At 47.7% G+C, this 12483-nt stretch overlaps 1 protein-coding gene across 6 annotated transcripts in view; it reads right to left on the bottom strand.

The window, feature by feature from the left end:
• The window catches only part of DAB2IP (DAB2 interacting protein), a 242401-nt gene that overhangs the window by 32092 nt on the left and 197826 nt on the right, over positions 1 to 12483 (bottom strand). For all 6 annotated transcript variants that reach the window (XR_008933770.1, XM_056860259.1, XM_056860258.1 and 3 more), the window contains 2 exons: positions 7122 to 7220; positions 4205 to 4759 (listed from right to left, as the gene is read on the bottom strand). Coding sequence is in view for 5 of the 6 variants with exons in the window: in XM_056860259.1 (XP_056716237.1) it covers positions 4205 to 4759; positions 7122 to 7220 (654 nt within the window). In the remaining variant the exon portion in view is untranslated. The remainder of the gene's footprint in view (positions 1 to 4204; positions 4760 to 7121; positions 7221 to 12483) is intronic.

The following is a 12483-nucleotide window of genomic DNA, read 5'->3' on the forward strand; positions in this document are numbered from 1 at the left end:
ACCCAGCTGGCTTCATGCCTAGGAGTGGGGAAACCAATCCAGTTCACCAGATAAGCGTCCGCCGCTCGTGTGGAGTGGGGAATCAAACCCGGTTCTCCAAATCAGAGTCCATCGCTCCAAACCACTGCTCTTAACCACTACACCATGCTGGCTCTCACAAGACCTGATGATGATCTTAAAAGTTTTTTTAAAAAATAAAAGGCATTAGATAAATCCATGGCGGGAACAGAGCATGTGTCTATCCAGCTATTAACCATACTAGCTAAATGGAGCTTCCATGTTTAGAGGCAGGATATCTCGCAATGCCAGTTGCTGTTGCCTCCATGCATCTGACTGGCCACTGTAGGAAACATGGGGACTCGACAAAGCAAGATGGTCTGATCCAGCAAGACAATTTTAATACCTCCAGCAGATCCCCTCCCTTGTGCCTGAGAAATGGCTAGCAAAAGAGGCGGCCGTGGCACACAGCGCCTCCCAAGCCCCCCCCCAAGGACAAAGGCCGCTTGAACGGCGCACTTGTGTGGAAGCAGCACCGCCGCTCCTTGAATACAAATCACTGATAAGAAGCAAAATGGCTCTTCCAGGAATGCTCAGAACGGCCTCCTTGTGATACAAGACAACAGAGAGGGGGACACATACTTATCTCCGGAGCTGCCACTCACTATATCGGCATCCTCTTCAAACAACATAATTACCGCCAGGAGGAGGGGAGAGCTCATTTGCGTGCCGGTTTGGACCGTGCTGCATGCTCGTAAAATTGATTAAAGTCATAATTAGCTGGACTAACGGCTCTTATAAAATATATTATCAGATCCCTTGTCTCTTAGGGTGAATCCGTGGGGGTGGGGAGGAGGAACCGCAAGGCAGCTGCAGGGCTCGTCAAACCGGCCGCTTTTGGGATCCGAACGTCAAAGCGACCAACCTCCTGACAGGTCCCTGCCTCGCTGGGGGAGAGGCTGTCGTTGCTCTAAATATTTATACCCCTCCTTTCTTCGGCTCAAAGGAGCTACATTTGATACACAGCCAATGACACCCCCTCCCCATATTGCTGGCACCCATTTCCGGGGGGTCCTGAGATGGACCTGGAGAGCTGCTGTGGATCATGCAAGCACCATCAGTTAGCACAGAAGCATGTCTGGCAACAGGAGTGGGATTAGAAATCCAGGTGGATGCGAAATAGCTGCACGAGCAGCAGATGCCATTGAAGAAGTGACCGTGCCTGCGTCTGCTTAACCCTGCCCAACCTGCGGCTTCCCCCTTGCTGCCACCTCTCCTCTTGCTTTGCTTTTCTAATTGAGGTCTGCAGTCTAGAACCCCAGCTGGCTTTGTAAGGAAGCACAGGGTAGGTTGAATCGCCCCCTCCCACCGCTGTTTCTCTGCAGTCAATTATCACACATCCCTCCCTGCCCCATTTCGCGCTAGCTCTTCAACAGCACCCCTGGACTGGCTGCTAATTGCACCATTCTAGCTCTGCGACTGAGTTCTGAGAACCAGGAAGATCCTGGTTTGAATCCCACCAAGGCCACAAACCCGACAGGAGGCCTTACCCTGTCATCTTCTGGGCATGGAGTAGGGGTCACTGGGGGTGTGCGGGGGGGAGGTAGTTGTGAATTTCCTGCAGGTGTGCAGGGGGTTGGACTAGACAACCCTGGTGGTCCCTTCCAACTCTAGGATTCTACCCGTCACTGTCCTTCTAGCCTTAGCCTCCAACCTGCAATTAAAACACAATTGTACTGACCTTGCTTACGGGTTGGTAGCAACTGGATGAAGCATGTGAAAGGCTTCGAGCACAGGGATCCTCCAGCAAACCCCACAGATTGTAAGCTTGCTCACCAGCTCCCCAAAAAGGCTGCAACTGAAGTATCCACTGGGGTTGCTTGGAGCTCTATGGCAAGAAGCTCTATGGCAGCAAAGGCTTTGATCCAGGGCACAGAGCCCTCCTCCAAAGGAAGCCATGTGGCCAAGTCAGGCATTTGGCTGGGTTTTCACGCCACGTCTCCCTTGCTACCACAAAGTTTAACAGAGGCTGAGCTGCAGGGACAGTTTTGAATCTTAGGGACTTAGCGCCAGTAAACAGGAGGCAATGCCAAAAACATCCATGCATGCATGTGCAGAGTATCTTTCCTTTATTTCTGAGTAAACCCACCTCTCCAGCTGTCATTTCAAATTGGAGAGGAAAGGGCTTCCAGGTCATAAAGCACAAATTCCAGGCTAATGGGATCCCTTTTTCAAAAATGAACACCTGAACACCGCCACAATTGAATCTGTCCAATGTCTAAACTACAGCAAGCGAAATACTCCGGCAATGGGCTGAGGGCCTCCGACTGGGGATTCTGGGCACCTCACACCTCTGGGCACCCTGCGAGGAGAGGGAACCGCACGGTACACTATAACATCACCCCCACCAGAGATGGCCATAGGTTGGTACGACAGCTACCGACCGTCTGGTGGCGCAAGCAGCCTCACTCTGCCTTCGCTCCTTATCCTGAGCAATTTGTGATCAGGGAACGAATGAGCCCCTTTTGGGGCTGTCCATCTCTGCTGAACGGTTTGCTCAGCCCAGCCAACTGTAACCTATTCTAGTAACTGGGTCTGGAAGAAATTGCTCAAGGGAAAGGATCACTCTGAGTTGAAGAAGGCTGCGCAGGCACTTGATAACTCTCCAGATGACAGCTCCCTCCCCCTCCCTCTTCCACATCTCTTCTTAATTGATGCTTTAATAAGCAATACAACTCCTCTTGATCTCTAGGGCTAAACCCAAACCAGAGAGGTCACTCCATGCAATGCAGTCAGACCCGAGGCATGTAAAAAAAAACCTGACTGCCAAGACTTTCTCACAAAAGTGAACATAAGAACATAAGAAAAGCCCTGCTGGATCAGACCAAGGCCCATCAAGTCCAGCAGTCTGTTCACAGTGGCCAACCAGGTGCCTCCAGGAAGCCCCCAAACAAGATAACTGCAGTAGCACCATTCTGCCTGTGTTCCACAGTGCCATTTCATTGGGGCACAACTGCATTTTGCAGAATATGCCGCTCCTTCGTGCCCCATAGGTATGTAGCCTCGTCTCCCAAGATCATAAACAGTCAGTGTGGAGTAAAGGCTAAAGTGTCATACTAAGACTGGAGAGACCAAGGTTTAAAAAAAAAACTCTGCTAAACCATGAAACATGCTGGGTGACTCTTGGATCGGTTTCTCAGTCACCCTAGCCTACCTCACAGGGCTGTTGTGAATGTAAAACTGAAGAAGGGAGAGTCACGGTGTACTCGGAGCTCTCTGGAGGATGGGTGGGAAAAAATTAGCTAGACGAACCCTCTTCCCTGGTCTCTATGGCGCACAACTGAGAAATATAAACAGAAATCACAAGACATCTGTTTAAGTTTAAACTGTTCTGGTATGCTTTGGTCTGTTCCAGATTTCACCAAAGACTTTTTAAATTAAGGCAGTTTTCCAAATAACCACTTGCTTGATGGATGCAGATGAATAAATACTCCTTCCAAGTGACCAGAAACTTGATTTCTTTTGGGCCACTCTATCTACCCCTATCTGTACTGGTGGTGATCTGTGTTCAAAGTAGTACCCAATGAAGTTGATGTGCAACAGATTCAGGACAGACAAGAGGGAAGAACACTTTACTCGATGAGTAATGAAACTGCCCGGGGATGTAGTGATGACTATGAGCATCAGGAGGTTTAAAAGGGGGTTAGACAAATTCATGGAGGGGGATGCCTACAATGATGACTACCACAGAAAGAAAGAAGAATGTGCTCTCGAGTTGCAGCCGACTCATGGTGAGCCCATCCATGGGGTGTTTCAGGCAAGAGAGAAGCAGAGGTAGTTGTCATTGCCTTCCTCTGCATAGTAACCCCAGTCTTTCTTGGTGGTCTCTCATCCAAGATCATGGCCAACCCTGCTTAACTCCCAAAAGGAACCTCCTATTCAGAGGCAGTGAACACTTGAATATCTGTGCTAGAAGGCCTTAGTTTCTATGCCATGTTTCTCCAAGGCAACTGGTTGGCCACTGTGTGAACAAGATGCTGGACTCAATGGAACCCTGTTCTGATCCAGCAGGGCTCTTCTGTTCTTACATAGCTGTAGGAATTAGTCTGATTCACATTCCAAGCTCAAGAGGCCAGCCCCAGAACTATTGATGTAACTAGCTGGGCTGGTCAAAGCTGCAAATCTAAGCCAAATGGGAAGGGCTTACCTTGGCCTTTCCAGTGCTTTGTAGGATGTGGACCAGAGCTGAGGCCATCTCTTCCTTGTTCTTCACACTCAACACTGGCTCCAGGACTGAGCAGAGAGCCAGGTAGTTGTTGGTGATGTACTCCGCAAACTCCTTGTACATCTCCATGGGAAGGATGCTCATGCTTTGGTAACGCGACTTGATGCGGATCATGGGTCCCCCAGATTTGCCCTTGCTGGGGTTGGGCGTGACCACAGGGTACCACTTCTCAACAAACTGCCGCCCTGTGACGGAACCCGCTGGGATGCTGACCAGCCCAATGAAGTTGGTCTTGTCTTTCTTCTTCTTCTTGTCTGTCTCTTTGTACAAATGGATGGTGATGCTCCGGAGCGACGGGAGGTTGTTGAACTCAAAGTGCTCCCCCCAAAAGACATTGTCCGTTTTCAACTTGCATGTCGTCCGCGCGTATAGAACCTCGTCCAAGCACAGTTCGCATAAGTACTTCTTCTTAGCTGGTACGTCTTTCGCTTCAATAATCCATAACTTGAGCATGTTCTCGACTCGCCTGCTATTGTCCTACAAAAGAGACATACACAAAACAACAAAAGGTCAAGAAGGAGGGGGAAGCAATTACACGCAGCAAAAATGGAGGAACAGCTTAATTGTTGGAATGCGTTAGAACAGAAACGATTCTTAATTATGTTTTTACTTTAAGGAAATTACCAGCTCATGGGAATTTGCATAATAACCCCTGCTTATGTTGATTTTCCAAATACCACGGTGCTTTCTCGTCTCGCCAGTAGGAATTAGAAGAAGAAGAAGCTGATAACACACACACACAATTCTCTGTTTTAAAAATGGCACCGTTTCCAATTTGGCTGCCAGAGGAGTCTAAAAATGAAAGCAGAAAAGCTGTAGCGGGAAGGAGTACAGCAACAGAAGCTGCTCCAGAAGAACTCCCTCTCCCCCGCATAGCTTTCCCCCAAACTGGATTTTAGCAAGGGAACAGAAAAACATGTTCTTCCCTCGCAATGCACCAAGAACAGGAAAGCTGCAGGGACTCAGTCTTGTGTGCAGCAGAAATGCAGCCAGCTCTGGGGTGGAAATGCTGTGCAAAAACACACACACAATATTCGAACTGGAAAAACTGGGAGAGGAACGGTGATCCCTATACAAAGGGGAAGTCTCGCTTCAGATGAGGGGTGGTGGGTCAGAGGTCAAAAATCTGCTTTCTGGGCAGAACGGCTTTCTGGGCATTTCACTCTCCAGCTGAAGGGTTTCAGAGAGACTTTTCCCTGACTGAAATCCCTGGAGAACGGCTGCTAGTCAGAGCAGACAATACCGGGCTAGAGGAAACAATGGTTGGACTCAATGTGAGGCAGCTTCACATATCTGTAAGATTTGTGAACGCCAATGTGGTGGCCAGTGTTGGAATATACAGCCTTTGCGGTGTCACTTAACTCCAGATCCAGAGGGAGTTCTGACCGGAGACTCCTAGATAGATAGAGAGGATAGAGAGGGACTGAAAGGAATACCCGATACCTTTAAACTCTCTTCCTCTGCCTTTGATGTTTTTAGACTGATATTCTCAGGACTGCTTCTGCCCTCTCTCTCTTCTCTTCTTCCCCTCTCCCTAGAGACAACATGCTGGTGCTGTGCGCTCTCAGCGCACAAGGTCTCCCATCCCCCACAATGGGATGGAGAGCACCTACCACCTTCTTTATACTTTGAAACTTAGCAAGTTAGTTAAGCTTAGGGGACTTGTATTGTCTCTTTACTATCAAGAGGGTATTTCCATAATAAATGAGTTTAGTTTTATTAGAAACAAGCCTGTTGCTTTCTTTTGTTCTAACACGCACGCACACGTGGGACCTTCCGCTGTTTGCTAAGCCTAGCGCGCTTTGCTAATTAATCAGAAATTATCAGAACCAAGATAATTTTCCAACAACCACTGTTGAGGAATCTTTCCGTACAACAGGAAGTTGTCTCAAGGCTGACTGTTCCAGTTGCCATCCAATACCCTATGTGGGAAACAAAGGTGTGTGAAAATTCACTTACAGACCGATTTCAGATCATATTTTATTCCCACAGAATGGAAAGTGATTTTCTTTGCATGTAATTCTTTCACCTTGCTACCCCTCTTCTCCAACAGCTTGTACAAATTTTGGAAACCAACACAAAAACCTGGAAAACCAGCTGCCCCTGAACAAAGTTGTGCGAGGTGAATCCACACCATGAACAGAGATCCCTTTTTCAAACTGACTTTGATTCCTGGGTGAAAAGAACTCTGCTTTCAGCCTATTTCTTTAAATTAAATTTATTTGTCGTAACACTGATATCCCTGCATTCCCTTCCTCGAAGGGGTGTCAAGGCACCATCTCGGGAAGATACAGGGGACCGAATGTTTCAATGCAGAAAAACCAGAATTTGCTTGTTACTCTTAATAGTGGTACGACAACAACGAAAGGGGGGGGGGAACAACCCTAAACACCAGAATTAAGTACCCCAAAGGTCAAGAAAATATAAATAACAGTAAAAATCCAAGGCCTAAGGTTATACACTCTAAAAAGTATGTAAGTACAAAATATGTATACATTTATTTCAGGATAAAAATTTAGGCCACTGAAGAAGGCTGTATGGCCGAAACGCATATGGTCAGAGTATAATTGTGTTATTTTATATCTTACTGTGTTATATGAGTATGTCAATTTGGTAGGCTATTGCAACACCCTATATGGGTTATATGTGGTATTAGATTTTATCCTGAAATAAATAAATACATATTTTGTACTTACATAATTTTTAGCGTGTACAACCTTGGGCCTTGGATTTTTACTTTTATTTATATTTTCTTGACCTGTTGTGTACTTAACTCTTAACAGTGGAACACAAGCATGCCTTAGGCAGCCCAGGAAAGTGTGCCAAGAACCCCTGCTACCTTGTTGGGATGCACGGCTCTCCGCAGGTTCTCCATCCACTTGTCCCGTTCTGCAGCGGATCGGCATGAGAAGCATTTGCTACCTGATGCAGTTGTCACCTGGAAAAGAAGGGAACAGGGATCATTTCTGTAGCCCTGAGCAAGAGATGGGAGCCTTCTGGTGAGAACAGAAATGGGTCAGAACCTCGTCTCTTATTGCAGAATTCTGTTTCTGATAGTGGCCAACCAGACGTGTCTGGAAAGGTCACAAGAAAGGAAAGGTTGCTGGTCTACAACATTTATAGTGCCTCTGGACTATAATAGTGCCTCTGGACCACAAGGGACAGCAATCCATCATGCCTGAAGCACTGGATCAGAAACAGTATGTCGCACAGACCAACCTCTGACCTGATCCGGCAAGGCCAAAGTCCAGACGGTTCAGGTTCTTGCCTTTAGGCAGGGAAGCAAGAGGAGATCCATGTGGGTTGGATAAAATTGGTTAAGGAGAGAGCTTTGGCTGCTGGCTGTTACTGCCCAATCACCAGCATACCAGAGAGCTCTTGTTGAGATTTCATTCTAAGAACCCAAACCCTTTGCAAACAAACATGATGCTTCCCAGTGCATACACCTGAATCCTTTATCGCACTGTTACTTCTGCTCAAGAAGGTTTTGCTTGGCCACCATCCGTTTTGGTCAAAGCCACCCTATTCCTGCTTCCTTTCATCCAGTAGAAACAGCCTGCCCCACCTGTATGAGGATGTCCAGGCCACAGAGCAACAGGCATTGCTGTGAAGAACAATGGACAAGAAAGGTGCAGGTCTGCCTGATTCACCTGTCAGGGTGGACTCAAATGAACCCTGCTCCTCCGCCACTCTGTGAAAACCAATGACCCCAAGAGGAAAACAACTTTCCTCTAGGCTGCTTACCTACATGTGAAAATGGGGACCGTAGCAATAGAAAGAACTAACAGGACACTTTTGGAAACTAACCTCAGTTCACCTCACCATCTTATGATTTTGGCCTCAGTTAGCCATCTCAGATCAAGACTTTATAGAGGAGAAGAAGAGTTGGCTTTTATATGCCGACTTTCTCTACCACTTAAGGAAGAATCAAATTGGCTTACAATCACCTTCCCTTCCCCTCCCCACAACAGACACCTTGTGAAGTAGGTGGGACTGAGAGAGTTCAGAGAACTGTGACTAGCCCAAGGTCACCTAGCTGGCTTCATGTGTAGGAGTGGGGAAACCAACCCGGTTCACCAGATTAGCGTCCACCGCTCACATGGAGGAGTGGGGAATCAAACCCAGTTCTCCAGATTAGAGTCCACCACTCCAAACCACAGCTCTTAACCACTACACCACACTGGCCCAACCTGGCAGAGATATGGACCATCCCTCTCTCCTTATCCTACTGGGGCTGGGGGGCATGGAACGCCCTCAACACATGGCCAAAATGCTGCAAAGGGGGTCTGGTGAGGCCTGACTCTTCCACTTCTGCATCCTCCAGAAGGTGAATTTGTGTTTTTAAGAGACCAAGGACTCAGCTAAGATGGTTCGTTTTCCTTCTGCAGAGCCAAATCTCAAGATAGGTCCTTTTCAAGGTCTATTTTACTTTTAGATATTTATACCCAACTTGGCTTCCTAGTGTGGACCTAAAGTGGTTTACAAGATGGTTTCCCCCTCGTCTACATAAAAGCCACTCTGTAAGAAGCAGATTAGACTGAGAGAGAGTGACTGGTCTAAGCCCACCCATCAAATGTCTATGACTGAGTGGGGATTCGAACAAGAGTTTCCCAGATCCTGGTCCCGCACTCTAACCCCTGTTCCATGCTGGATCTCAACCCATCCAGCACTCAGGAGAAGCCACAGCCACTCAGCTTTCCAGCGGTCTCCAGAGAGGCTTTGACAGCTGGCTCTGAGCCAGCACTTAGCTGAGCCCCTCTCCTACATGGCCCAAGGAGAGCCTTCTCCAGAAATAATGGAGCCATTTGCTCTTCCGCACTGCGCATGAAAGGGTTTTGGCAGCACCCGCTGGGCTCTCCAGACCATTAGGCGCCTCCTGCGGTTCTGTCGGACTGGAGGTCTCGTGCTCGCCTCCGTCAACCCGCCCACCGCAAGCACGGTGTTTTCAGCGAACACAAGTCAAGGGAGTAGAAGATACTTGTTTCGATAGAAACCCAGCGCAGAGGTGCATCTCCCACTCTTCTATAGATCCTCTCTCCAGCATGCAGAAAATGTTCAAAGATGCAGTTTCCTCACTAGGGTGCTATGTTGTTTTAATCTCAGCCTCCCTCTTGCCCCCCAGTGCCCATTTGAGATTAATCATCAGAAACTGACACCCCCAGAGAGCAGCAGGAGCATCCTTGGCCCTCGTCTGAGCAACATGCTGTCTCCTCTCTGATGAAAACCCACACATCACAAGTAATGTCGCTAAGTTCTGTGTTTTTGTATATAATGTGTGCTGCAGGTATAATGATAAAAATGCTAGAATTTAAATTTTAAATTTCATAGCCATATTTTTACTGCATTTTATTTTTATTTTAGCTTTTACAGATTTATTTATTGACTCTATTGTTAGTGGAATGCTACAAGTGGCGAAATGGTTTTTACTATTATCATGAATTAGTTCTTTGGTGGTTGTCCTCTCGAAAACTGCTTTCGTCTTCACTTGAACGTTTTAGATACGTGAATATGTATTTTCTGGTCAACGACTGGGATAACAATAATAAAAGTAAAAAGTGAAAGGCTGCTCGTGGCTCTGTTGCCAACGCGGAGAAGAAGGGGGACACCTGAGAGTGACAAAGATGAGCATAGTGGCTGCAGAGCCATGGGGCTACTCAGGGAACAGGGGTCAGAGCAAACGCAGGCCTAGGAAATGGGTGGGTGGGGCAAGACTGACGACAAACCAGCATATGATTTGCTGGCTTACATGTCTGTTATTTCAGCTGAGAGGAAGCTGAACTCACCTTGGATCTTAGGGACATGTTGGGAGCTCACATTTTATATTATGCCTGCCTTCACCCCAATACAGGTGGAATGAAATGCCAACAGTGGCAGTATGGGTGTGTGTGCGTGCTGGGGGCTACTTGCCAGTCTTGGGCGCTTGGCAAAACACCTGTACTCATCACTCACTGGAGCCAGCCTGGCAGCCCCACAAATGGAAAATGCTGTATTCAAAAACCTTTTTAAAAAATGTGCATGGGGGAACAGTATTAATTTACCAGGGTAAAATTCTATTAGTAGGGAAAAAAATCATTAGTTTCTCAAATTTAACTCATTTTCACTCATTATCCACATTGCATGGCTGGGTGGCTGCCTCCGTCAGGCAAAATTATCCTGCAATTTCAGGTGCCGAAAGAAATCAGAGCTCCCGCTGTGCGGGGTACGCAGGAGGGAGGGTGCTGCAGCTGCGAGCCGACCTACTTATTTGTATGCAGGGTCCAAGTTCTCCCAAGGACACTGGGGGGTGGGAGGAAGAGACCTGGATGCCGGGCACAGCCATGATGTCATACTCTCACACTGAGGGAGTCACGTGCTCTCCTCCGCTCAGGAAAAGATGACAGGAGGCCAAAAGGGATGGGGGCGAAACTGGCTTTGCGGAAAGGAGCACTTTGCAGGGGCACAGCCCAACTTGTACGGACTTTCCTAGGACACACGGTACAAGGCAGAGCAGAAAAACGGCTGCCACGTGGAAGCCACCTTGAATGGGAAGCAGGAATCGCAGTCAGCCATGCCATTGCAGAATCCTCGTTTGGAGGGCTTTCAAAAAAGGTAATCCAGTTATTAAATATATTTACCCCACTTTTTTCATCCTACAACTACCTTCAAGGCAGCTAACAAAAGACTGAAATGGGGAAACCCTTTAACACCACAAGCATAACAGTTACAAAGCCATACAAATGTAACAATTACAGACCAACTAGTTGGTCAAAATACAAACAAACCGGAAAGAGCCAGCATGGGGTAGTGGTTAAGAGTGGTGGTTTGGAGCAGTGGACTCTAACCTGGAGAAGTGGGTTTGATTCCCCACTCCTCCACATGAGCGGTGGAGGCTAATCTGGTGAACTGGATTTGTTTCCCCACTCCTACACACGAAGCCAGCTGGGTGACCTTGGGCTAGTCACACTCTCTCAACCCCACCTACCTCACAGGGTGTCTGTTGTGGGGAAGGGAAGGTTTGATTGTTCCTTAAGTGGTAGAGAAAGTCGGCATATAAAAACCAACTCTTCTTCTTCTTCTTGGAAAGTAGTATTCAATTAGCAGTCAACCCTGGTTATAAGCACACCAGAGTAACAGCACCTTGACCAGGCTTGTGAATGTACGCCCAGTAGGCAAATCTCCAGGGGAAGGGAGTTCCAAAGGTCAGGTGGCACGGCCCTCTTTTTGGTACCCACATACTGGTGAAGGACATGGGGCAGGGCTTCTGCTGATGACCTGAGGGGCTGGTAGGTTTATAGGGGCCAAGGCAGTCCTTTTAATATCCAGGTCCCAAACCCATAAGTCTTGAAGACCGATGCTTGAATCCGGCCTGGAAATTAACCAGAAGCCAATGAAAAGGGTACAGCATTGGCGTAATAGCCTCAGAGGCAAGAGCCAGTCTTGGCTCCAGCTGCAGCATTTTGTTACCAGCTGAAGGGCTGTGGTGGCGTACATTCAAGAGCTCCCAACCTGGAAGGCAATCTAAAGCAGCTGCTTCCTTATGCACGGGCCCAACATTTCCCTGGAGCAGAACTGATGTGACGCACTAAGTGCTCAGATGTGGATGTCAGGGACAAGGTCTAGGGCTGAACACACGCTATAGTTATGCACAGCAACCCCGAAGACAGTGAGCGATGGGTGCAAAATATAGCTTCCAGGGAAGCTCAGTTTGTATTTAAGCCAAGAGATGAAGTTTCCGGTTCTTATGGCTGCCCAGGTACGCTTGAAAGTGGGATGAGCAAAGCCTGAATAAATCAAGAGACCAGAGGTTGGCTGAATCAGTGTTCCAGCGGTAAAGCAGGGCTTCCGTTCTCTCCATGTCACTAGATAAAGGGAGGATTATGCATAATGGTAACAACTGGGCAAACAAAGAAAAAAACGTTCAAACCCAAGTACTTTGTCAAGGTCACAGATTCAGCTTTCCTCAAGCATCCTTGGCACAGAACTGGAAAATGGGTCAAGGTGGTACTGTGAACGCCTAGGGGAAAGAAAACTGCAATTCTATGCCCCAAACCATAAAATCTGTATAAAGCATGCAAATCACACGTATCTGCATATACTCTGCAAACCACTGCAGAACCCATGCTCTGAAGCTCCACCCACTAGACCATCACCCCTCTGGCTTGTTCCCCCTCTCCGCCATGATTTCACCTTCGTATGCTCTACATCTACTAATTGGATTAGCT

Source organism: Euleptes europaea, chromosome 14, assembly GCF_029931775.1.
Source record: "Euleptes europaea isolate rEulEur1 chromosome 14, rEulEur1.hap1, whole genome shotgun sequence".
In the NCBI taxonomy this organism is placed as follows: domain Eukaryota; kingdom Metazoa; phylum Chordata; class Lepidosauria; order Squamata; family Sphaerodactylidae; genus Euleptes; species Euleptes europaea.